Source organism: Gigantopelta aegis, chromosome 13 (genome assembly GCF_016097555.1).
Source record: "Gigantopelta aegis isolate Gae_Host chromosome 13, Gae_host_genome, whole genome shotgun sequence".
NCBI lineage: Eukaryota > Metazoa > Mollusca > Gastropoda > Neomphalida > Peltospiridae > Gigantopelta > Gigantopelta aegis.
Window position 1 is genome coordinate 31,473,662 of NC_054711.1, and position 27,421 is coordinate 31,501,082.

The 27,421-nt window shown below is 40.2% G+C and overlaps 1 protein-coding gene across 1 annotated transcript; it reads left to right on the forward strand.

Moving 5' to 3' along the window:
- The first annotated feature begins 406 nt into the window (after positions 1-406).
- On the forward strand, positions 407-27,160 carry LOC121387543 (D-threo-3-hydroxyaspartate dehydratase-like). Its single transcript, XM_041518697.1, has 10 exons — positions 407-521; positions 9,210-9,371; positions 10,791-10,928; positions 11,290-11,429; positions 12,407-12,476; positions 13,462-13,572; positions 15,126-15,247; positions 21,981-22,179; positions 23,177-23,282; positions 26,702-27,160. The coding sequence occupies exons 2-10, from the start codon at positions 9,214-9,216 to the stop codon at positions 26,789-26,791; spliced, it is 1,134 nt and encodes a 377-aa protein (XP_041374631.1). The 5' UTR covers positions 407-521; positions 9,210-9,213; the 3' UTR covers positions 26,792-27,160.
- Positions 27,161-27,421: the final 261 nt, after the last annotated feature.

Here is a 27,421-nt window from a genome sequence, read left to right on the forward strand (position 1 = left end):
TGTCAAGTAGCAAAAAAGAAAAAAAAAAGTGCTAAAATTTTGTGTAAAACATCTGGTTATGCCGACAATTAGTCATGAAAGGTACCATTTTGTTTACTTAATACTTTGAATTGGCGATTGTAGTACTGATACTTGTTGGTCATAGTTTTGTGGATATAGTGCATATACAGTAACGTACTCTTATAACGAACCGGAAGGGAACATAATAGTTAGTTATAGCAGTAGCTGATTGTATATATGTTCACAAGTTGGTTATTAATGTATATGGAGATAAAACGGGACTTTACGATCAGTTCGTTTTATGCATGTTTGTTATAAGTGTACTTTACTGTAGAGTTTTTAAACACAAATGTTAACATGGTCGCCTATGGCATTTTATTTGGTATAGTACAACCTGTAGTATGGTCTGCGCTGTGCTTTGTTCAGCAAAAGTCCTTGAACCTCGAGCATATTATTCAGATCACCAAGTCACCCAGCTGAATAATAAGCTGACGTCTGCAACTAAACGACTACTACTATAGGTGAGTGTTTTGGGGATTCCTCAAGGTGCTGTGGTGAAGGGTATGCGATAGTTTTAGCTCGAGTACTCCGACCGTAAAGTGTGGGGGGGGGGGGGGCGGGGGGCGGGACGTAGCCCAGTGGTAAGGCACTCGCTTGCTGCGCGGTCGGTTTGGGATCGATTCCCGTCGGTGGGCCCATTGGGCTATTTCTCGTTCCAGCCAGTGCACCACGACTGATATATCAAAGGCCGTGGTATCTGCCGATGATTATTAAATCAATGTGCTCTAGTGGTGTCGTTAAACAAAACAAATTTTAACTGACCATACGATAGGCCGAGTGTTCACTAGCCGTGGTCTGCTTACATCAAGTAAATAAACCACGGGCCAAAAGCGTACGAGACGGAGGGGGGGGGGGGCAGGGGGAACCTGGCATAGGCGTGCGGGCTATCATTTTTGTAGGGGGGCGGGGGGGGGGGGGGGGCAGCTGGTTTTTGCTCGAATTAAAAAAATATGTCCGAATCTGCATAACAACATTTATTCATATTAGCATTACTACCAAACAGATCTATAGGGCTGCAAACGAATCTCTATACATTTTTACATGGGTTACAACTAATTTTGAGGTTAGAATGATGGAAATACATGGTTAAAAGGTCTCAGGTTGGCGACAATGTTAATGTATGTGATTAAAAACACCATGATCCATACATATGAATACTCCAACCTCCCCGCCCCCCTAGTATTAAAGCGACAGACCCTAGTTTTTAAACACTAAGGTATATTTTTCACCTAGACCCTAGTTTCAACCCTAAAACAATGGGCAATTGGTTAATTTACAAACCTGTACAAATTTGGATGCAACAGAGTGTCAGAACCAGTGAGTTTGAAATACCCTTAAAAATAGACTAAAACGCGACTACATAACCGTTACTTCTCAGACGCACGTGCGTTTTTAAAAATATGAAAAATGCATTTTGTGGTATTAGAAAGACCAGTATGACCAGAAACACTTCGTTTGTATGGAAATGGATAATCTAAACAATAAAATATAAGTAGTGTTTGATTTCAGTGATCATAAACGGCTATAATTGTTAAAATTATGCCTTAAGTGTTTAAAAACTAGGGTCTGTCCCTTTAACTGAAGTGGGACCTGTCATGGCTCATTTTCGATATAACCGGATTTAAAAAAAAAAAAATTAATGTTAACATAGAAATGTAGTATTTAGTTTTACGGGTACCCGGAACATGTTTCAGGCACAAGTCTACTTGACACAGCGGTACTACATGTAGATGAAATAAAATTGTATCCATGTATTGCCAGATTCATTACCAAAATCAGGACTGGTTGTATTAACTGCTCTATTAAAAGTTGGGGTGCACCTTGAACTTTGACCCAGCCGTATGTTATTTAGTTTAGTGCTACCTTGTTTACCGTAACACAGACGGATGTTATTTGGTTAGCGCTACCTTGTGTGCACCTCGGACTTTGACCCAGCCGGATGTTATTTAGTTCAGTGCTACCTTGTTTACTTTAACACAGGCGGATGTTATTTGGTTTTATTACCCATATGGGCTCAAATATACGGGGTAATATTTTTTCGATCTCTGCACAGTGTGCAGATTGCTTCTACAGTCACTGATTGGCTGGCTTTAAAAAGACAAGATTTGATTGGCAATTACATACTGCCGGGACTACTTTTTGTTCATTCATGATTCCATTCATCGGTCAAACTATTACTACGAACTTCAAATATTTTTTTACGATACGAACATTCCTCGTAGTTCCTCGTAGCTCGTTAGTTATTCTCTAAAGCGCTACCTTGTTTGCACCTCGGACTTTGACCCAGTCGGATATTATATAGTTCAGTGCTACCTTGTTTACTTTAACACAGCCGGATGTTATTTGGTTAGCGCTACCTTGTGTGCACCTCGGACTTTCACCCAGCCGAATGTTATTTAGTTTAGTTTTACCGTGTGTGCACCTCGAACTTTGACCCAGTCGTATGTTAATTATTTTTGTTTATATATTAGCAGGGTTGAAAATAGCTCAAAACGAATCGAAGACATTGCATATATTTTTTAAATCTAGAAGTCGTCTGTTTATTGCAATGGATTGAATACGCCATAATTATCTAGTAGAGCTATTTGACAATTGTTATCCAATGTTATAGTAAAACGGAACCATATTTAATTACTTTACATTATTCTAGGACAAAATAAAAACAATCTAATTAAAATTAGCTCCACTATTACATGTGGATCTAAAGACAGCCAGTTGGAGCTCATGTCCACCAATCAAAACCTTACTTGCAGAATCCTGCCAGTGATTTAAAAATAATTTGAAAACATTCCGAATTATCCTGAGGGTATACGACATGTTTCGTGTGAATTACGAATGCCTTAAAACATGTTTTATTTTATAAAATAAATAATTTGTAATGTAAAACTGAAGACTGATTTAGTTTTGTTTTATTTTATAAATAAATAAATAATTTTTAATGTAAAACTGAAGACTGATAACCCACCCCGTACGTATTGGTATGGTTCGCTGTACTGCGGCCACTAAAATAGACTCGCCCGATATTTTTAGAATTTGTATACTCCCAATAACGTTATAAAAGGCGAAGTGTGATTGGTCGATATTTAAATTATTATTTACAGACGAAATGTTACCTGGACATTGGGGACTACGCAGTGTTGTTAGTTTTAAATCACTGGCAGGATTCTGCAAGTAAGGTTTTGATTGGTGGACATGAGCTCCAACTGGCTGTCTTTAGATCCACATGTAACAGTGGAGCTAATTTTAATTAGATTGAAATAAAAATTATCTTGTAGTTTTAAATCACACTAACAACAGTACATGCGCGCAGATAAAAATGCCAATTACATTTTCCATTACTACAGGGCTTATTTCAAAGGTCAGTCAATTGATTGTCGTTTTCCATATTGTTTTATGTTTAAGCGATTTGCATGAAATAAGAACAGATCAGATCTAAAGTGACACCAAGACATACATGACATAACCGTCCAAATGTTACTGTAATAAACAATAAGTACGTTTTTTAGCTTTGTAATATGATACATCATATATTTTGGTAAAATGTTGTTTTTTCTTGAGGGGGTTGTGTGGTTTTATTTTTGTCACAGATTTATTTTTCTTTCGATATTTTCGATACATCATATATTTTGGTAAAATGTTGTTTTTTTCTTGGGGGTTTTTGGTGCTTTTGTTTTTGTCACAGATTTATCTTTCTTTCGATTCTTTCGATATTTTATTAGTAGCCTACTAGAATTTACAATATCCAAATTAAACGTGTGCGTGCTTCGTCTGTATGAGGACAGCCACTCCCCAATCTAATTAAAATTAGCTCCACTATTACATGTGGATCTAAAGACAGCCAGTTGGAGCTCATGTCCACCAATCAAAACCGTACTTGCAGAATCCTGCCAGTGATTTAAAACTAACAACACTGCGTAGTCCCCAATGTCCAGGTAACATTTCGTCTGTAAATAATAATTTAAATATTGACCAATCACACTTCGCCTTTTATAACGTTATTTGGGAGCATACAAATTCTAAAAATATCGGGCGAGTCTATTTTAGTGGCTGCAGTACAGCGAACCATACCAATACGTACGGGGTGGGTTATCAGTCTTCAATTTTACATCAAAAATTATTTATTTATTTATAAAATTTAAAAAACTAAATCAGTCTTCAGTTTTACATTACAAATTATTTATTTTATAAAATAAAACATGTTTTAAGGCATTCGTAATTCACACGAAACATGTCGTATACCCTCAGGATAATTCGGAATGTTTTCAAATTATTTTTAAATCACTGGCAGGATTCTGCAAGTAAGGTTTTGATTGGTGGACATGAGCTCCAACTGGCTGTCTTTAGATCCACATGTAATAGTGGAGCTAATTTTAATTAGATTGGCCACTCCCAAGGAAATGTTATCCCTCTTGCATCGCCACAAAATTTATTTCATCCCTCTGGCATCGCAACAAAGAGGACTGCCATCCCAGACTAGTTCATATACGCGCAGTTCTACCTTTATTCTCTTTGTACTGCATTATTTTTTTATTTTTTTACTTCAGCGACAATGGTAGTCAAGCTAAATACCTTGGCTGTTCTAGTAGTTTGTCTTCACCCCCATATTAAAAAGAGATTTAATGTGTATAATTTAATGGTAATTTGTAAAGAAACATTTTTATTTATACTGAATTTCTTTTTTCAAAAAGCGTTCGTTATTTGAGTTATGGGTTTAAAACTTTTTAACATGTTTTTATATGAATTTTAACTTTATTCATTATGAAGTTACATGCCAATTCATCGGTTTCCTTTTGAAGCAAACGGTCTATGAGCAGATGGTTATTAGTCAACAAAGAACATTCTAGTTTTGAATTTGGCTGTGCAGTTAAATTTGAATGTGAAAATTGGAGGGCTAGTTGAATTTGAGAAGGGCCAGTAAGATTTTTCTTCAACTGGCTCTGCTGGCGACCATGGTTTTCATGTTAATTTTTAACACTGATAGCAGTGACCGCGTATCTGACTTCCACTGATGGTATGGGTCTTCATGACTTCGGCGCAGTTAGATAAACCAATTGTCTGTCTGTCTATTGTCTGGGAAGTCACATCTGACGCACTGCGTGGCCACAGATCAGAGTTATGCGACATTTAGTAGTTACAACACGTTTATTAGTAAGAACCGAACTCGAGGTTAACCCATCGGACATAAGGCTGGTAAGTACATGAATCGCAGCCCGGTACCGGCTCCCACCCAGAGCGAGTTTTAACGACTCAGTGGGTTGGTGTAAGACAACTACACCCTCTTCTTTATCACTAACAACTAACAACTATCCCACTGTTCAGGACAGACATCCCAGATAGCTGAAGTGTGTGCCCAGGACAGCGTGATTGAACCTTAATTGGATATAAACACAAAAATAAGCTGAAATGAAATGAACATTAGTAAGATCTAGTTATCTTCACATTTGGTTGACCAAAATCCGGAAATATATCTGCATAAGTAAGTAGATTGCTACAGCTGTTTGACTGTGCTCATTTTATGGCAGACAACTTTGAAATGGCAATTGTTAAACTGAAGTTTGCAAAGGTGTAACTTGCAATCTGATTAAAATTAGCTCTACTGGTCTACCAGTAGATGTAACAGCATTGCGTGGACTCCCATGTCCAGGTGACATTTCATCTATAAATAACAATTTAAATATCGACCAATTACACTTCGCCTTTTATAGCGTTATTCGGGAGCATACAAGTGCTAAAAATATCGGGCGAGACCATTTATGCAATAGGAGAACTTGTTGGTCTATGTCAACATTAAAAAACAGGGGGGGGTGCAGTAATAAACTCTGGATTGTATACTAGTATAAACAGATTTTAATGCTAAACCATCACGGTTTGTTTTGTGGGGGGTTTTTTGTTTGTTTTTTTATGAAACGAATTTTATATAAAATGTAATATTGAAATTAGTTTCCGGCGTACTTCGTAATTCACCCGAATCATTTCATATATCCTCGGCATAATCCCGAATGTTTTCAAATCACTGGCCCGAGTCAGGCCACTGGCATCCAGAGACGGGACTCGGGATAAACATGCTCGAAACCTTCGTTGTATATGAGCAGGAAAAAACCAAGATCAAATCACTGGCATGATTTTGCAAGTAAGGTTTTGATTGGTCGAATGAAAGATCAACTGGACATGAGGTCCAACGGGGTGCTGTTAGATCCACAGGTAATAGTAATTAACCAGTGGAGCTAATTTTAATTAGATTGTGTAACTTGTTATTAATAATTGCATTTTTTGTGGTAATTCCAACCCAAGGAAATATAGTACTAGTTGTTTGTGTGTAAAATAGGTGCACGTCGGCCAGGTTTAGTGGGTATGTTTTTATGAATGTGGACGACAAAACTGTATTCCCATATCAAAATCGTATCTCTGTACAAGATAGAGTCGAGAGGATGCTAGGCAAAATTGGGATTGCTTCCATGATCCACTGTCAGGTGCTCGTCCTTAAGAGGACTGCCACTCCCCTGGGTAATCCGTAACAGGGGGTGTAATCCAATGTCCTGGAGGAAGAAACTGGACAACAGGGGGTGTCCCTTTCAGAGTATTTTGCCTCCAGGTAGCCAATGGTGCATTTAAAAAAAAAATATATATATATAGATTAATAAAAGTGCCTTAAGTAGTACTAAACCAAATAACTTCCGACTGGGTCAAAGTTTGAAGTGCACCGAACATTTGATAGAGAAGTTAACATCACAAGTCCTGTGATTGGTGATAAATGTGAATGTGTTGGTTGTTAAAAAAAAAATAGTTTCATCTGGACAAAAAATGTATGCAGTTTCATTTCATCTAGTGCCACTGTGTCAAGTAGCCTTGTGCTTGAAACATGTATTGGGTACCTGTAAAACAAAAAAAGTACCAGTATTTAAATTGTGTTATAGACGCTATCCGTTATCTCTGAAATGAGCAGCTTGACCCCCCATTTTTCTGATTCACTTCAAGGTTGAGGGGTGGTAGTATTTATATCCGTTGTGTTTATGTCCATTGATACGCTGCATGTAGGAGATTTATCCGCATATGTTACTCTTGTCATCTATGGGATTTGATTTAGTAGTATACACCTTATAACACATAGAAACATATAGCGTAAATAATTGTGGTTTGTGGCCGTTTATCCCTCGACAACAGCGTTTCACACACGATAGTCAAAGTGGAGTCTTGGGTGACCGTCAGGGTCGGTTCCGGTACACTGACTTCCCCACTTAGCATCTCGTTGTGGCGGCGCAGCGACAACAAAAGGAGGCACCGGAAACTGGTCGGGTCTAGATGGTTCTTCCACCTCTGTGGAGCGGGACGTCGCCCTGTCGTAAAGCGCTCGCCTGATGCGTGATCAGTCTAGGGTCGACCCTTGTCGGTGGGACCATTGGGCTATTTCTCGTTCCATCCCGTGCACCATGCACCGTGCATAATTATTAAAGATCCCTTGCTATTAATGAAAAAATGTAGCGGGTTTCCTCTCAAAGATTATTATATCAAAATTACCAAATGTTTGACATCCAGTAACCGATGATTAATAAATTAATGTGCCCTAGTGGTGTCGTTAAACAAAACAAACTTTACTTTATAAAACTATTCGTCACAATGACCAAATAGCCGATGATTAATAAGCCAATCACGATGATTTTACGAAAATCTTGTATTATGTACATTCCCAGAACGGACATACCACGATCTGTGGTATACCAGCTATATAGAGCACCCGTAGAGAAAGGAAGAGGATCATTTCTCTCATCCGTGGGTATATAGCACAGAACAATCTCATGAAAGAAAGCTATGAGATAATTATACGACTCCATCGTATGTCGTCATGTGGGATAGAAAAAAAATACACCCTTGGTGGTGTAAAGATTTGACCCTGGGATTCGGCAAGCCTCGTCCCGGATCGAAATTTCCACCTGGGATTTGACAAGCCTCGTCCCGGATTGAAAGTTCCACCATCTCAGGTATGCTTTTTCCATTCCGCATATGATGGAGTCTTATATTAAAAGATCATAGACCCTGATGAAGTGAAACCAAGAAGCTAAAATTTAACTTGAAGAATCTGTTCTCTGCATTGCTTATTTATGAAAACTGTGAAGTTCTGTGTGAAAGCCTTATGAAAACTGTGAAGTTCTGTGTGAAAACCTTATGAAAACTGTGACGTTCTGTGTGAAAACCGTATGAAAACTGTGACGTTCTGTGTGAAAACCTTATGAAAACTGAAGTCCTGTGTGAAAGCCTTGTGAAAACTGCGACGTTCTGTGTGAAAACCTTGTGAAAACTGCGACGTTCTGTGTGAAAGCCTTGTGAAAACTGCGACGTTCTGTGTGAAAACCGTATGAAAACTGTGACGTTCTTTGTGAAAACCGTATGAAAACTGTGACGTTCTGTGTGAAAGCCTTATGAAAACTGTGACGTTCTGTGTGAAAACCTTATGAAAACTGTGACGTTCCGTGAAAACCGTATGAAAACTGACGTTCTTTGTGAAAACCTTGTGAAAACTGTGACGTTCTGTGTGAAAGCCTTGTGAAAACTGTGACGTTCTGTGTGAAAACCTTATGAAACTGTGATGTTCTGTGTGAAAACCTTGTGAAAAATGTGACGTTCTGTGTGAAAACCTTATGAAAACTGTGACGTTCTGTGTGAAAGCCGCTAGACTCTTCTTTCCCAGTTACACCTCTGACGGTGGCATATTTAATATTTATCCATGTGAGATTTTTAGAGTTGTCTCTAACGGTATGTTGTAAGTCTACGGGCATCTTACCCACTTACGATGCATTTGTGACAGGCATTATTGGGCCCCTTCGTCCAAATTTCTAGAATCAAAATGATCCCTTGCTATAAATGGGAAAATGTTGCTGGTTTCCTCTTTTACACAACGTTTCAGAATTAGTAAATGTTTAACATCCAATACATGATGATTAATAAATGAATGTGCTCTAGTGGTGTTGTTAAACAAAACAAACTTTGACTTTGGTAGGCCACACTTCGTGTTTGGAAAAATTGCAACTTTATTGTTTCTAGATCTCTAAAGTAGGCCACTAAACATTTTACACAAGTGTAGTGTGTGTTGGGGGAGGGGGTAGCGGCATACCCTGCACTAATTAGCGCATTTTTACAATTTATGATTTATTTAGAGTGATGATGTCACAAGATTATCCTCCAACCATCGCCGAGCTGACGACCCCGTGTTTCCTGGTTGATATACTGCGGGCCAAACTAAACGCAAGTCGTATGTTGGAGAGATGCGAGAATCTAGGAGTGCAGTTGAGACCGCACATGAAAACACACAAGACTGTGTAAGCGTCATTATATATGCGCTCGAAACGCGGCCGCTTGTTCTCCTGAACTCGCCTTTCTTTCCCTGACATTACTAGGTGAGGGGGGGGGGGGGGGGGCGTAGCCCAGTGGTAAAGCGGGATGTAGCCCAGTGGTAAAGCGGGACGTAGCCCAGCGGTAAAGCGGGACGTAGCCCAGCGGTAAAGCGGGACGTGGCTCAGTGGTAAAGCGGGACGTGGCTCAGTGGTAAAGCGTGACGTAGCCCAGTGGTAAAGCGGGACGTGGCCCAGTGGTAAAGCGGGACGTGGTAAAGCAGGACGTGGCCCAGTGGTAAAGCGGGACGGACGTGGCCCTGTCTGTGGGATGGTGCATGTATATTTAAGATCCCTTGCTATTTTTTGCATGCAGATGTTTACAGCATACCCTTATTTTAAGGTCATATTCTAATGTAGGCTTCTAGACTTGTTTCGTTAATGAGGAAACCTCTTATCCCATTTAGAAATGAAAATCCCTTCTTTCCTGTTCTCGCCATTTAAATTGATAGTATAACAACATCATTAACCTGTCAAAGCTACAAAGCAGGCTTCTCTTGTAAAAGGCAGTCGGCGGGACGTGGGTTAGTGGTACGACGCTCGCCTGATGCGCGATCGATCCAGGATCGATTCCTGTCGGTGGGCCCATTGGGCTATTTCTCGTTCCAGCCAGTGTTTCACAACTGGTGTAACAAAGGCTGTGCTATGTACTATCATGTCTGTGGAATTGTGCATATAAAAGATCCCTTGCTGCTAATCGAAAACTTACTTATTAACTGGTGTCCATATACCACTAGGGTTTCAAACACGTAATCGAAAAGAGTAGTCCATAAAGTGGCGACAGTGGGTTTCCTCTCTCAATATCTGTGTGGTCCTCAACCATATGTCCGACGCCATATAACCTTAAATATAAGGAAATAGTATTATTGTAATACGTATAATGATAGAGGGTGGCCATACCGCGACATATATTAAAGGGATATTCCTGAGTTTGCTGCATTGTAAGATGTTTCAGACTAATAAAATATTTCTACGATTAAACTTACATAGTAAATATATTTTCTTGTTTAGAATATCAGTTTCTGTATATTCAATGTGTTTCTGGTCGTCTTAATATTTGTAAGAAGCTTAAACTGAATTTTGTCTTCAAATAATTTCGAACGTACGAAAAAATCCTTTTCTAGAAAATAAAATGAAATTTAACCTAATACAAATATTAGAACGATCAGAAACACGTTTAATATACAGCCACTAATATTTTATTATGTAATTACAGTCGTCAAAATGTCTCTGTTAGTCGATAACATCTTAAAACATGCAGCACACTCACTTTAATATAAACATCTCTATTCGTATCTTGGAAAATTGTATACATTTTTTACTCATTTAATTCTGAGTTATTTGCAGAGAACTTGCATTACTCCAGACAGGAGGGAATAAAAGTCGGATTGTTGTGTCCACACTGAAGGAAGCAGAATTCTATGCCACTAACGGGTTTGATGATATTCTGTATGGATGTCCAATAACTGCGCATCACATACCAAGGTATCCTGTTGTTTCATTCTCTCTCTCTCTCTCTCTCTCTCTCTCTCTCTCTCTCTCTCTCTCTCTCTCTCTCTCTCTCTCTCTCTCTCTCATATAGATTTTCTGTCATATATATTTGTCACATGTATCATTGTTTGATTCTCTCTCTCTCTCTCTCTCTCTCTCTCTCTCTCTCTCTCTCTCTCTCTCTCTCTCTCTCTCTCTCTCTCTCTCTCTCTCTCTTCCCCCCGGGGGGTACAGCTATTGCTAGAGTCCGGGGGTACAGCTATTGCTAGTGTTCGGGGGCACAGTTGTTGCTAGAGTCCAGGGGTACAGCTAGTGCTAGAGTCCGGGGGTACAGCTATTGTTGTTGTTGTTATAGATGTACAAAACTGGCGGTCAGTCGCCAGCTCCACCTGCTGTATGACTCGCACGAGGCGATCAGCGCTCTCCACAACTCGCCTGTAGGAGACGGCAGGGCGTGGTCGGTGTTTCTGGCGGTGGACACGGGCAATGACAGAGGTGAGATGTAGACCATGGCTAGAGGACGCTCGAGCTATACACACTCTTATAAATATATATACACACGCATACACACATACATAGCCATTCACACACACACACACACACACACACACACACACACACACACAGACAGACAGACAGACAGACAGACACACATACATAGGAACAGACACACACAAACACACACAAACACACACACACATACACACACACATACATACATACATACATACATACACACACACACCCACACACATACAAACACACACACATATACATACACATACACACATATGCACACACACATGCACATACATACATACATACATAAACACACGCACACACACATACATACACACACACATACACACACACACATATATATATATATACATTGGGAAATGGATTGATGAATGGATGGATGGATGCACGCATCGAATGAATGGATGTAAAAAAAAAAGTAAATTTATATCATCAATAAGAAAAATGCGTAAGTTAAATTAAAACAGTGTAAATTAGCTGTTATCCGCGATCAAGGCTGTATCTTTGCACAATACAGAGACGAATGGGCATTTGGAGAAATATTGGGCGATTCCATGACATTGTGTCTAGTGTATGTATGAATGCATGTATGCATCCATGCATACGCGCGCGCGCGCGCGCGCGCGCGTGCGTGCGTGCGTGCGTGCGTGCGTGTGTGTGTGTGCGCGCGCGCGCGCGCGTGTGCATAAGCGTACGTAACTCGAATCACCTTCAGCCTTACCCCACATATCAACATCAATAAAGGGTAGGGCTGGAGGTGACTCGAGCTAAAGCGTACGAGGCAGGGCTGAAACAAATCCTCAAATTCGGGCAAAATGAGCTGGCCTGAAACCTTTTACGTTTTAACCGTGTATCGTCATCATTCTACCCACAATATTGGGTTTAATCCATGTAAACATGTCTTTAAAAAAAACATATTGTCCGCATTGCAGAGGGGGCACTCTGGAATAGCGATGAGGCGGTGCAGTTGGCTAAAGAAGCGGCTGAGAGTGAACATATCAGGTCAGTTGAACAGTTCAACTTGCCCACCTTTAAAGGGAGGATCTCACGGTAGCTGACCATACATATACACACACACACACACACACACACACACACACACACACACACACATATAGATAGAGAGAGAGAGAGAGAGAGAGAGAGAGAGAGAGAGAGAGAGAGAGAGAGAGAGAGTACTCGGCAATGCCGTTTATCTTACACTTGTGAATTGATGTTGTCCTTCCCGAGCCTTTGGCGAGATAAACGGTATTGCCGAGTAGCGAGTTGGGTATTCTATTTATTACCTATTTTGAATATTTATCACTTTATGGAATATTTTCGAACGATACTGTTGTTGAATTAGAGAATACTTAACGAGCTACGAGGCAATATCGATTATCTTCCACGAAGGATCGAGAAGGACGCATCAATTCACGAGTACAAGACAAACGGTATTGCCGAGTAGCGAGTTGGGTATTCAATTTAGTACACATTTTCAATATTTATTATTTTATGAAAGATTTTCGAACGATATTATTATTGAAAATAAGTTTGTAAGTTGAGAGCAAGAGACAGCGTTGCGTCATAGCTGTGACGTACGTATCGCTGATGACGTAAGTTAGTTTATTATCTACATGGTTCAACATAACTGGGTTCATAATAATCATACAAAACACACGTATAATAACAAGTGTAATGACGTAATATTGAGAAGCCTGTGTGTATCTGTGTCTGTGTCTGTGTGTCCGTATGTGTGTCGGTGTGTGTGTGTGTGTGTGTGTGTGTGTGTATGTGTATGTCTGTCTGTATGTGTGTCCGTGCATGTGTGTGTGTGTGTCTCTCGCTCTCTCTCTCTCTCTCTCTCTCTCTCTCTCTCTCTCTCTCTCTCTCTCTTTCTCTCTCTCTTTCTCTCTCTCTCGGTGTGTGTGGTGTGTGTGTGTGTGTGTGTGGTGTGTTGTTGTTGTCTATTATAATTAATTGTTGTTGGTTTTTCCTTGTATACCAGTTTCCAGGGCATCTATTCGCATGACGGCCACTCGTACAGATGTAGAGGAGTAGATGAGGTGAAGAAGTTAGCAGAAGAGACAGCCAATAAAATGTTGTTTCTTAAAAACAGGTAGTCAATAACATGTTGTTTTTTAAACCAGGTAGCCAATAACAGGTTGTTTCTTTAAACCAGGTAGCCAATAAAATGTTGTTTCTTAAAAACAGGTAGCCAATAAAATGTTGTTTCTTAAAATCAGGTAGCCAATAACATATTGTTTTTTAAAACCATGTAGCCAATAACAGGTTGTTTCTTAAAAACAGGTAGCCAATAAAATGTTGTTTCTTAAAAACACACCCCACTTATATTTCTCCTTTACCAAACATTTGAAGCTCATGATTTCATAATCAATAGGATAGAGCATTTCTGAACTCCCAGTCTGAAGGACAGTTGAAATTAGCGAGGGTACTAATTTAGAGCTTTTAATCAATTCTATAATAGATACAGATGGGTCGTACAAAAAATATTGAATACGACATAAATATAAATATTAATTTAAACCAATAAATTAAATAAGTATTAAAACGATTTCGAAAGGTCATAAATTGAAACCGGTTTACGCTAAAACCTGGGAATCTTTCGTTTTATATTTTGTTAGTTTTTGGCCAAATGTAAGACAAATGTGTGTCCGCAGGGCCCTCGCCCGCCCCCTCCCATTGGATATGCACCTAGATATGAAATTGTTCTGGACGTATATTCGTCAGTCAAAGTGCATGTATGCTTTAAATTTATATATATACTCAACAACGAAAGTTTAGCAAATATCTTTTATGACGTCTACTTTTGCCATGGTTGAATAACCGTGAAAGAAAACCAGGTCCTCCTGTTGTGTTGAAGCAAAGGTTGGTGAGTTTATGTTGTTTGTAAATGGTAAACATTTCAGATGTAAATACTAATTAATAAAAATAGGTTAATTTATAAATGTTATGTCTTTTCTTTTGACAATAGCTAAACTTTTGTTGTTGAGTATACATATATACTTTATTATGTGCCAGAATGTCTTGTCCGTCCATACAAATAAAATCCTTGGAATGATCCTGATCTTAGAGGTGTTACGGTAATATGCAGGCGGGAAACCACAGGAGTCGAGGGTGTCTGAGCCCTTTTGCTCTCTCTCTCTCTCTCTCTCTCTCTCTCTCTCTCTCTCTCTCTCTCTCTGTCCGTCTGTCTGTCTCTCTCTCTCTCTCTCTCTCTCTCTCTCTCTGTGTCCATCTCTCTCTCTCTGTCTTTCTGTCCATCTCTGTCTCTCTGTCTTTCTCTCTCTCTCTCCATCTCTCTCTCTCTCTCTCTCTCTCTCTCTCTCTCTCTCTCTCTTTGTGTCCATCTCTGTCTCTCCGTCTCTCTCTTTCTGTCTCTCTCTCTCCATTTCTCTCTCTCTGTCTCTGTCTCTCTCTCTCTCTCTCTCTCTCTCTCTCTCTCTCTGTGTCCATCTCTGTCTCTCTGTCTCTCTCTGTCTCTCTCTGTCCGTCTGTATGTCTGTCTGTCTGTCTGTCTGTCTGTCTGTCTGTCTGTCTGTCTCTCTCTCTCTCTCTCTCTCTCTCTCTCTCTCTTCTCTCTCTCTCTCTTTGTGTACATCTCTGTCTCTCTCTGTCCGTCTGTCTGTCTGTACCAATCTGTATTTTCAGACTTCTCAAAGAAGGAATCGATTGTGTCACTACTGGAGTCGGCTCAACGCCATCTTGTATCAATCCGCCGGATGTGTTCTCCTCATTATCCGTCTTCCACCCGGGAAACTATATTTTCTTTGGTGAGTGAGTGAAACTCTTTATCCGTGCCGATGTACCACGAAAGTTTCAGGCACGCTCATACCGGGCTTAACTTCCGACATCTTTGGTGCGCACATGAAGGAAGGTAATGTTTTATTTAACGACGCACTCGACACATTTTATTTACGGTTATATGGCGTCAGACATATGGTTAAGGACCACACAGATGTTGAGGGAGGAAACCCGCTGTCACCACTTCATGTGCTACTCTTTTCGATTAGCAGCAAGGGATCTTTCAAATGCACCATCCCACAGACAGGACAGTACATACCACAACCTTTGTTACACCAGTTGTGGAGCACTGGTTGGAGCGAGAAATAGCCCAATGGGGCCACAGACACCCTTCTCAAACCAAGTGTGCGTCCAGCAGTGTTCGTTGCTGTGGCAGTTCGGTGATGCAAGTGCAGAACTCGGATGTAGCGATCTTGTGCTGCAGTTGTTATGCGAGGTCTTCCACATCTGAACCAGTCTTCAGCTGATTGAAACTGCTGGTACCTGTCCCAGAGACGTGAAATGGTGCTCTGATGGACGTTCATGTGGCGTGCGACAGCTGACTGCGATTCACCTAACTGGAGGCGACCTATTGCAATGTTTCGATTCGGCAGGCTTAGTCTTGGCATCTTGTAACTCGTCTACGTCGAAATGGAAATGAGGCATAATTGCAGCTTTAAATACCCATCACTACCCCAATCTTTTCCCCGAGTTTCACGTGCATTCGCCAAAATCTGACCATTTCACGCCTATTTTCTGCAGTTGTCGCACAACGTGCGTTAAATTCGTTTTAGGGTGCATTTGGGCATGCTGTCCCATTCCAGGAACATTAACAAACATGGTCATTCAGCAACATTGTCCAAAAAACACGATATTTTGTAAAAGCAAACACTTTTCTTCTTTCCCTATCACCTATGCGTTTCATTTTTGACAGTATATATGAAAATATTATTTATATATAATTATGTAAAACCACAGTGTAAGGCGCTGTGGGTTGGGGGGGGTAAATATCTAGGAAATTTTAAAGCAAGTTTTATAAGCTTCTGTTGCAATGTTTTCAAATATGTTGTTAATTTTGTGCAATACTGGTTTGTTTATCACAGCTCCAGTCTGTTTCCATGGTTACACCACAGCGTTTGTTTTTCTACGTTCTTACTTAATCCTCTTCGTGTGCGGTTACACATAAGGTCGACACCAAAGAACGTCAATGTTCTCTGTCCGTTGCAAGCTGCGTCACCTAGCCCCAACTCCATCCAACAGCCTTCACCTCCCGCTCCACCGATCTTCTCCAGGTCTCCTTGGGTCTCCCTCTCACTCTCTTGCCGCCAGGCGTCCAGCGCACGGCCACTCTTGGGATGGATAACAGTGGCATTCTGCAGACGTGTCCAATCCATTTCCATCTATGGCGTTTAACCTCGAGAGAGGTCAAGTCAGGTCAGGTCATAGGGCTTTACGTGCACATTCAGAGCAAGCTGTTGTAGCCCACGCCTGTCTTGGGCACAAGAGCCGACCTCGGCCGGCTCCTCCGTCCAGGACAGGAAAGGTGTGGGGGAAGGAGGGACCGCAAGTGAGCACCAGCAGCCCGACCGTGGTCGGTAGCAGGCGGAGAAAGATGGGCCTGTCCTTTTATGGGGTTCCTTGTTTGTTTTGTCTTTCTAAATAATTAATTTTGGGTATGTTATGTTTGTGTTGTGTATGTTGTTGTTGCTGCTTACTTTCAAATCTGTTGTCTGGTTATTATTTTTGTTTTGCTTCTTATTTTTTTCTTCTCTTTTTTTTTTCATTTTTTTTTTGGGGGGGCGGGGGATTGCTTTTTATTTTGTTTTATTTTGTTTTGTTTTGGTTATTTTTTTTTGTCTTAACGATATTTTTATTATTATTACTATTTTATTATTATTATTATTGGCCCAAAAATGTCGATAATGTCAAAGATGGGGCTCTTAATCACTATCTTACAGATAATTTGTTTTAATATTGATTTTACACGGTAAAGAGGTCTCATGTTAGCTCATTTTGCACGAATATCTCTATAATTTGTGCCCGAATTTAAGCATTTGCTACAGCACTATTTGTTTTCTAATACGCCATACACTGTTTTGACCATGGCGTTTATTTTTGAATCTCGTTCCAGCCGTGGTGGTACTAAAGAAAAACAATATAGAGGGTTTCCACTAAGACTATAAGTCAAAACTTACCAAACAAATATTTGACATCCAATAGTCAAAAGATTGTTAAAGCTTGTTTTGTTTAACGACAACACTAGAGCACCTTGATTACTCAGACACAGAGTCTTAGAGAGGAAACCCGCTACATGTTTCTATTAATAGCAAGGGATATTTTATATGTACTTTCCCACAGACAAGAAAGCACATACCACGGTCTTTGACCAGTTGTGGGACATCCAGTAGACAATATTGAATAAATCAATATGTTCTAGTGGTGTCGTTAAAACAAAACAAACTTTTACATTGGAGAACTGTTGTTAATGACGAGAATACATGTGGTTTCAACTTGGCGGCAAGCCGTTTCTACAGAAGTACACCACAGAAAACGCCAGTCAGTTCTGAGTTACATGGGAGTGGACTGCCGACATCTCCAAAACATTGTACTACTGGAAACAATGTTATTATCAGCGAGCTGCTTTGTTTTGTAATAAACAAACTGGATGTATTACCGCATGATACCATTGTAAAATTGTGTTCTGATGTTTTTACAGATCACGAAGTTGAGGATGCTAAGACAATCTTATTTGACCTTTGCTATAAAACGGAAAGTTGTGGACGTATGATAAAACGAAAGGGTGTTGAAAAGAAAAAGAATAACATTCATGATATTTTGAATTTGCTGCATAACACTGAACCAGATGATGTACCATGCTTCGCTGCGAAAAATCTGAATAAACTGCCGCCAATTCTTTACAATCATATGGACATGGACATTATTTTGAAGGAATTTGAAATAATGAAAGGCAGTATTGCCTCTTTGCAAACAGCCCAGATGGCCACTGCTGAGATATGTCGAAGTACATTCCAGAATAAAAAAGATTGTGCATGTTCAGTGGGGTTGGCTGTCGATGTAAGCCAAGAAAATGATGAAGATACTGATATTGTGAGTTCTTCACCCGTGAACGATTGTGTACACGACAGTGGTTTAGAGGCGAAAACAGTCACACTTAGCGACATTAATATCTTGAAACAAAGCCAAAATGTAATAACAGAAAAGGAAGATGGTGAACTAGATGACAGCATAACACATGCAAAACAGCTAATACGAAATTGCAAAACCCCTAATAGGCAATCGAGCCCAGTACGACCAGATGAGCCTTTATCTCGTGTTACTAGGGAGATGTCTCAACACACAGGGACTGCACGCAGTTTTGCTGATATGGCTGCTGGATTGGCATTTAATGGCATGGAGCTGAATAGAGAAAAGAAAACAAGAAAAGCTGTTCCGCACAGAAGTGGTGTTGATTCAGAGGGATTTAAGTTTGTTGGTCCGAAGCGAAAAAAGCCGGTAGTAATAGGAACCGCACAGTCATCGGCACTGCGGGGAGTCAAATCTACACCGGTACCCGTTTTCGTAACCAGGTTAGCGCCGGGAACTAAGGAGTCGGACATACTTGATTACGTAAGGTCAGTGCTGGGGATTGATGTCTGGTGTGAAAAACTCAGAACACGATATTACACTTATTCGTCGTTTAAAATCCTTGTTGACTCCAAAAATATCGATAAACTAATGAGTCCTAACGTGTGGCCAGAAGAAGTTTTAGTTCGAAAGTTTTATGTGATAATACATTAGCAAATATCATGAAAGAAGAAATTAAGATATGCTCATACAACTGTCGGGTCTCTTAAAACATCGGCGCCAGATATTCATGAATTATGTGATGCTAATGATATATGTTTGTTGCAGGAGCACTGGTTAGCAGACTATGATTTGTCAAAACTCTCTTACATACACGATGATTTTTATGCTCGAGGGGGTATCTGCTATGGATACTAGCAGTAATCTACTAGCCGGACGTCCATATGGTGGAGTGGCTATTCTATGGAGGAAGACACTCGGCAGTTTAGTTAATGTGTGTACATATGACGATAGTAGAATAATAGGATTAGAATTAAATTGTGCATCATCGAAAGTACTTATCTTGTGTCTTTACTTACCGACTGATTCGCCTGAAAATTGGGAGGATTACGTCTCGTACCTTGGAAAATTGCATGCCATATCAGAGGAATCCAACACTCCAAATGTGTACATAGTCGGTGATTGGAATGCCAATATTAAGCGGCAGTCAAGGTTTGGTGCTGAATTATATAATATGTGTTCAGAACATGGTTATATATTATCGGATGCTGTTCTTTTAGGTACAGATACGTACACATATATTAGTGAGGCGCATGCGACAACGTCATGGCTAGACCACTGTTTGGCTACTACAGCTGCACACAATGCAATAACTAATATAAATATACTACATGACATTGCGCCATGGGATCATCTGCCATTACAATTCACCATCAGTGTGAACGGTTTGACCAAATGCAATTTAGCCAAAAATCACATACTGCCAAGAACGTCTGTAAACTGGTCAAAAGGTACTGCTAATGATATAAAAACGTATAGAGCTGAGTCAGATATTTCCTTGTCTCAAATCTTTTTTCCTAATGATGCAATTTCTTGTAAAACTCCAAACTGCAATATATCTGGTCATCTACATGGTATTGATAGTTTATATAATGAAATTGTTAATGCATTAAAATTGGTATCTCAACATTTGATTAAAGGTAATAGTGACAATCACAAAAATGTGCCTGGGTGGAATAACTACGTAAAAGATCTACATCTCATTGCTCGAGAGGCCTACTTGTTATGGCGAGACAATGGTAAACCTAGAACAGGACTTATATGTGAAACTATGAACGAAACACGTAGGCAGTTTAAATACGCTCTTAGAATGTGTCAAAATGAGAACGATAGAATGAAGGCAGATGCTATAGCACAAAATTTGACCGACATGAACTTTCGTGAATTTTGGAAAAATATTTCTACAGAAAATAATAAACGAACTCTATTGGCAACAACTGTGGATGGTGTGACCGGGGAAGAGAATATTGCAGGTTTGTTTAAAGAACATTATAAAGAACTTCTAAATTCTGTGACGGGTCAGCATCATCGAGCATATGTTGAAGAGTATATTGCTAATGATTCAAGTTATGTTGCTGAAATAAACGTAAATCCCAATGAGGTAATGGAGTTTGTTTTTAAACTTAGCAGTGGGAAATCAGCAGGGAATGACGGCCTCTCAGCGGAACACCTCCAATATGCGTCCAAGAAATTATTCGTTCTATTATCAGTTTGTTTCAGTGCCATGCTTGTACACGGACATGTATCTAGTAGTATGACAGATGTTATTCTTGTTCCTATTGTGAAAAACTAAACCGGAGACATAACAGATAAAGGCAATTACCGTCCAATTGCATTAGCAACTGTAATATCAAAAGTTATGGAACATGTACTGTTATCACGAACAGACCTGAGTACATCAGACTATCAGTTTGGTTTTAAAAGTGGGACATCCACCGATATGTGTTTATTTGCTTTTAAGGAAGTTATTAACGTTTACATTTCACAAGGTAGTCCTGTGTATGTTTGCTTTTTGGATGCGAAAAAAGCCTTTGAACGAGTAAATCACTGGACATTATATATGACACTTTTGAAAAAAGGCGTGTCTACTTTTGTAGTTCGCTTTCTCAAAGCATGGTATTTAACCCAATTGTTTAGTGTAAAATGGGGTGCATATATTTCCTGTAAGTTTAATGTAACAAATGGCGTCCGTCAAGGTGGGGTAATGTCACCCTTATTATTTAATATATATATTGATGACCTTAACCTACAGTTGTCAAAATGTGCAGTTGGGTGTAATGTTGGTGGGGTGTTTCTAAATAACTTCAGTTTTGCTGATGATATGTCACTTCTTTGCCCATCTATTTCTGCATTAAGAAAAATGTTAACGATTTGCGAGAAATTTGCAGAAGATTATGATATTATATATAATACAATGAAAACTGTTTGTATGTGTATTGAGCCAGAAACTCTGAAGTTGATCAATGTGCCTTCGATATATTTGTGTGGTGATGTACTGAAATTTGTTGACAATTATAAATATCTAGGTCATATTATATGCAAAAACATGAAAGACGATAAAGACATTAAACGACAGTATAGAGCCCTTTGTGTACGTGCAGACATGTTGTTGCGGCGATTTGCAAAATGTTCAGAATCTGTTAAAACACAATTATTTGTGAGTTATTGTAGTAATTTGTACGCGGGTGCATTATGGGTGAAATTTACGCAGGATACCATGAAGGATCTTAACATATGTTATAATAATGCATATCGATGGATGATCGGACAACGACGACCATACAGTGCCAGCAAGATGTTTGTCAGTCATCGAGTAAAAAGCTTTGGCGCTTTACTTCGCTCAACAGCATATTCGCTAAGAGCAGAATCGAAACAACTTCAAACGACCTACTTTCCCACCTGTGGTGTACAACTGTGTACGTCAAATCTGTATGTGTAAATCGCTGGCACAAGCTGCTGTATATTATGTAATCAGTTTTGTATGTGATGTTTATATATGTTCTATGGATCTCTGATCTGAAATAAAAATCTATTATTATTATTATTATTAAAGAGACCTTCCGTTCCTTTGTTTCGTAGACTACAACCAGCAGTTCATGCAGGTGTGTGGTTTTGAGGAGATAGCGTGCCGAGTAGCAACCCGGGTTATCAGTCACAGTGCGACAGGCGACCATCTACTGGTGGATTGCGGCTTCCTGGGACTCAGCCATGATGGTATTGCGATACAGCAGCAACTCCCGTATGGATTTTGTGCTTTCCAAGATCAGCCTAACCTAAGGTTAAAAAAATATATATATATAATAATAAAATATATATATATATATAGAGAGAGAGAGAGAGAGAGAGAGAGAGAGAGAGAGAGAGAGAGAGAGAGAGAGAGAGAGAGAGAGAGAGAGAGAGAGAGAGAGAGAGAGAGAGAGAGAGAGAGAGAGCGAGCGAGCGAGCGAGAGAGAGAGAGAGATACAGATAGATAGATAGATAATATATATATATATATATATATATATATATATATATATATATGTGTGTGTATATATGTATGTATGTATGTATGTATATGTATATGTATATGTGTGTGTGTGTGTGTGTGTGTGTGTGTGTGTGTGTGTACATATATACATTTATCATATAATATCTAAAAAAATTAATGCAATTAAAGTATGTGATATTTTGTAGATCAAATACAACTTTGTTAATTAGATGTAAATTAATCGAGGTCACGGCACCAGGTTTATTGACATTTAAGGAAACGTACTAGGGTGACACTCCATGATTGACGTATGCACTCATAGTCATCACGGGGCGCGACGTAGTCCAGTGGTAAGGCCCTCGCTTGAATCGCGGTCGGTGTAGGATCGATTCCCATCGGTGACCCCATTGGGCTATTTCTCTTTCCAGCCAGTGCTCCACAACTGGTATAACAAAGGCCGTGGTATGGACTATCCTGTCTGTGGGATGGTGCATATGAAAGATCCCTTGCTGCTAATCGAAAAGAGTAACCCATGAAGTGGCGACAGCAGGTTTCCTCTCTATATGTCTTGTGAACATTTTAGGCCCATTCTACCGAATTATTGACATCTAATCGCCGATGATTAATTGATCGATGTGTTCCAGTGGTGTCGTTAAACAAAGCAAACTGTAATTGTATAATGACAACAATTTTAAAAGAAATCGTATTTCTTTTGTTGCCCAGTATATATTCCTTCTCTATTGTTAATACAAATATTATGTCGCGACCTAGACGTTGTTCGTGTGTATTTCTCTATTTTAATCAGAATGGTGAGAATGACCCAGGAGTTGGGTAAAGTGGAAGACGTAAATGGAAAAGTGGATTTTGAGAAATACCCAATTGGAAAGATACTTTACATATACCCATGGCACGTGAGTACATTGTGTTTAAATGGTGCTCTCGGAGAATGCATTTTGGGTGTATTAGAAACACTAGGTTGACCAGAAACACTTCAGATGTATGGAAATGGTTAATATACTCTTCAAAAAAGTAGGGGAACTCTAATAAGAATTTACAATTGCCAAAATTGTAAGGTATATTAGCTGTGGGCATGGGCGTACGACCCGGGGGGTGAGGGGGGGAGTTGCCCCCCCCCCCCCCCAAATTCGGGCAAAACAGTGGGGGAAATTCGGGCAGTTTTTATCTGGGTAAAATATCGGGCAAATCAACCCCTTCAGCGCCCCTAAATCAAAGAGTCCACATACGCCCATGGCTGTGGGGAATGATTATATGATAATAGTTAATCAATTGGGCAAACATTACAACCAGTAGGTTTTATGACCATCAAAGATCCTGAAGGACGATTGGGGTCAGAAGTGAAATTTGAAATTCAAAAATTCAAACAATAAAAATGACTAAAAACAAACCAATAACAACTGTATGATCAACAGAATAATGTTTCACAGTGATGAATGGACCTTCCTGGATATTGTCAAAATCGAGAATGACACCCACGCACGTGTATGGGCAACTGCGTGATGCATGTGCAAACTATGGAATGTGTTTCGGTGTGTTGATAAACAGACCTGAACGTTCTTTACTAGGATGTCTGTGGTCAAAACGTATGTTCAGTCTAATAGTATATATTAACATTAATATTTCAGGTTCCCCTACTTTTCTGAAGAGTATATAAAGAATAAAGTAATGTCTGACTTCAAGTATCAAAAACTGCTTTACAGGTGCGTGTGCCGTGGGAGGCTTTAAGGAATCGAAAACCCTCCCTGCTCAAGCAAATTTTCTTTTTTCGGAATATATTTTCTGAGGGAAGCACCACTCGACCACCCTATAAACGTAGGTCGCCACAGTCTAGACCCCCCCCCCCCCACACACACACACACACATAAACACACACATATACACATACACACACATACACACACAGACACATACACACATACATATGCACACACACATAAACACACATACACATATACACATACACACACATACACATACATACACACATACATACATACATACACATATACACATACACACACATACACACACATACACATATATACACACATACACACACACATATATACATACACACACACATACACATACACACACACATACACACACACACAGATACACACATGCACACACATATACACACACATACACACACATACACATACAAATACACACACAAATACACACACACACACACATACACATATACGTACACACACACACGGAGACACACACATACACACACATACACAAACACACACATACACATACATACACGCATACACACACACACATAGAGACACACACATACACACACACAACACACACATACACATACATACAACACACACATACACATAAACACACATACACACAACACACACACATAGACACACACACAGACACACACATATATACACACACATACACACACATACACACACACACACACATATATACACACACACTCCACACACATACACACACACACTCACACACACAACACACAACACCCACCCACACATACAGACACACACACATACACACACACATACACACACATACAGACACACACACATACACACACACATACACACACACACATACACACACACATACACACACACATACACACATACACACATACATACACACACACATACACACACACACACACACACATACACACACACACACACACACATACACACACACACACACACACACACACATACACACACCATACACCATTGCTCAAATCCCTGCACACGCGCCTGCTTTAATGGTAAAAAATACGTTGGTGTGTTTACAAAGTAGGGTTTCTGAATTTAAAATGTGTTCTTTGGGTGGGATTTAGCTCGGTCGGTTGAGTGCTCGACTGAGGTGTTTGCGTCGAAGGATCGAACCACGTCGGTGGATCCATTCAACTGATTGGTGTTTTTCTTGTTCCAGCCAGGGGACCAAAGCTGGTCAAAGGCCGTTGTATGTGTTTTTCTTGTTCCAGCCAGGGGACCACAGCTGGTCAAAGGCCGTTGTATGTGTTTTTCTTGTTCCAGCCAGGGGACCACAACTGGTCAAAGGCCGTTGTATGTGTTTTTCTTGTTCCAGCCAGGGGACCACAGCTGGTCAAAGGCCGTTGTATGTGTTTTTTCTTGTTCCAGCCAGGGGACCACAGCTGGTCAAAGGCCGTTGTATGTGTTTTTCTTGTTCCAGCCAGGGGACCACAGGGTCAAAGGCCGTTGTATGTGTTTTTCTTGTTCCAGCCAGGGGACCACAGCTGGTCAAAGGCCGTTGTATGTGTTTTTCTTCCAGTTCCAGCCAGGGGACCACAGCTGGTCAAAGGCCGTTGTATGTGTTTTTCTTGTTCCAGCCAGGGGACCACAGCCAGGGGACTGGTCAAAGGCCGTTGTATGTGTTTTTCTTGTTCCAGCCAGGGGACCACAGCTGGTCAAAGGCCGTTGTATGTGTTTTTCTTGTTCCAGCCAGGGGACCACAACTGGTCAAAGGCCGTTGTATGTGTTTTTCTTGTTCCAGCCAGGGGACCACAGCTGGTCAAAGGCCGTTGTATGTGTTTTTCTTGTTCCAGCCAGGGGACCACAGCTGGTCAAAGGCAGCTTGTCTTGTTCCAGCCAGGGGACCACAGCTGGTCAAAGGCCGTTGTATGTGTTTTTCTTGTTCCAGCCAGGGGACCACAGCTGGTCAAAGGTCGTTGTATGTGTTTTTCTTGTTCCAGCCAGGGGACCACAGCTGGTCAAAGGCCGTTGTATGTGTTTTTCTTGTTCCAGCCAGGGGACCACAGCTGGTCAAAGGCCGTTGTATGTGTTTTTCCTGTCTGTGGGGAAGTGCATATAAAAGATCCCTTGCTACTAATGAAAAACATGTAGCGGGTTTCCTCTCTAAAACTATATGTCAGAGTTACCCAATGTTTAACATCCAATAGCCGATGATTAATTAATCAATGTGTTCTAGTCGTGTCGTTAAACAAAAGCAAAAACAAATTAATGTGTTGAGTGTGTCGTTAAATAAAACACTTCATTCCTTTCTTTTATATACATATTTTTTCGTTCCAACCAGTGCAAGTCCGTGATATGTGCTATCCTGTCTATGGGATGGTGCATATAAAAGATCCCTTGCAACTAATGGAAAAAAATGTAGCGGGTTTCTTCTCTAAGACTCTATGTCAGAGTTTGACATCCAACAGCCGATGATTAATTAATCAATGTACTCTAGTGGTGTCGTTGAATGTGTCGTTAAATAAAACACTTCTTTCCTTTCTTTTTTTTCAAATTGTTTTTTGATTTTAATTTTTCAGTCTTGTGCTACAGCTGCGATGTATTCGGAGTATTTCGTCCACGAAGGCGACGCGGTGGTCGGAGTGTACAAACCAACGCGAGGATGGTGATAAACGACATATGTAAACACATATGTCAACAAAAACAAACGGAACAGATAAACAAGTCGCCGAAGGCTCTATGTCCCCTCAGCTCTGTGTTCAATCAGCTCTGTGTTCCCTCAGCTCTGTGTTCCCTCAGCTCTATGTTCCCTCAGCTCTGTTTTCCCTCAGCGTGTTCCCTCAACTCCGTGTTCCCTCAGCTCTGTGTTCCCTCAGCTCTGTGTTCCCTCAGCTCCGTGTTCCCTCAACTCCGTGTTCCCTCAGCTCTGTGTTCCCTCAGCTCCATGTTCCCTCAGCTGTACCACAACTGGTATATCAAAGGCCGTGGTATGTACTACCCTGCCTATGGGATGGTGCATATAAAAGATCCCTTGCTGCTAATCGGAGAGTAGCCCATGAAGTGGCGACAGCGGGTTTCTTCTCTCAATATCTGTGGTCCTTAACCATATGTCTGACGCCATATAACCGTAAATAAAATGTGTTGAGTGCGTCGTTAAATAAAACATTTCTTTTTTTTCTTCTTTTTTTTGTTTGAGTCCGGTAGGAGACGTGATTGTCTTGCTTTAGCTGTCAGGGTCGTAGCTAGCAGGTGGGTGAGGGTGGCAAAGGGGCAGTTTCCCCCAAATATTAAAAATCGTT

Excerpts from the sequence above, each read along its gene's own strand:
- LOC121387543 (XM_041518697.1), top strand. The coding sequence starts at position 9,214 with ATGATGTCACAAGATTATCCTCCAACCATCGCCGAGCTGACGACCCCG. Across the intron at positions 13,573-15,125 it reads ATGTTGTTTCTTAAAAACAG|ACTTCTCAAAGAAGGAATCG; the intron begins GTAGTCAATAAC and ends CTGTATTTTCAG. Across the intron at positions 22,180-23,176 it reads CAAGATCAGCCTAACCTAAG|AATGGTGAGAATGACCCAGG; the intron begins GTTAAAAAAATA and ends TATTTTAATCAG.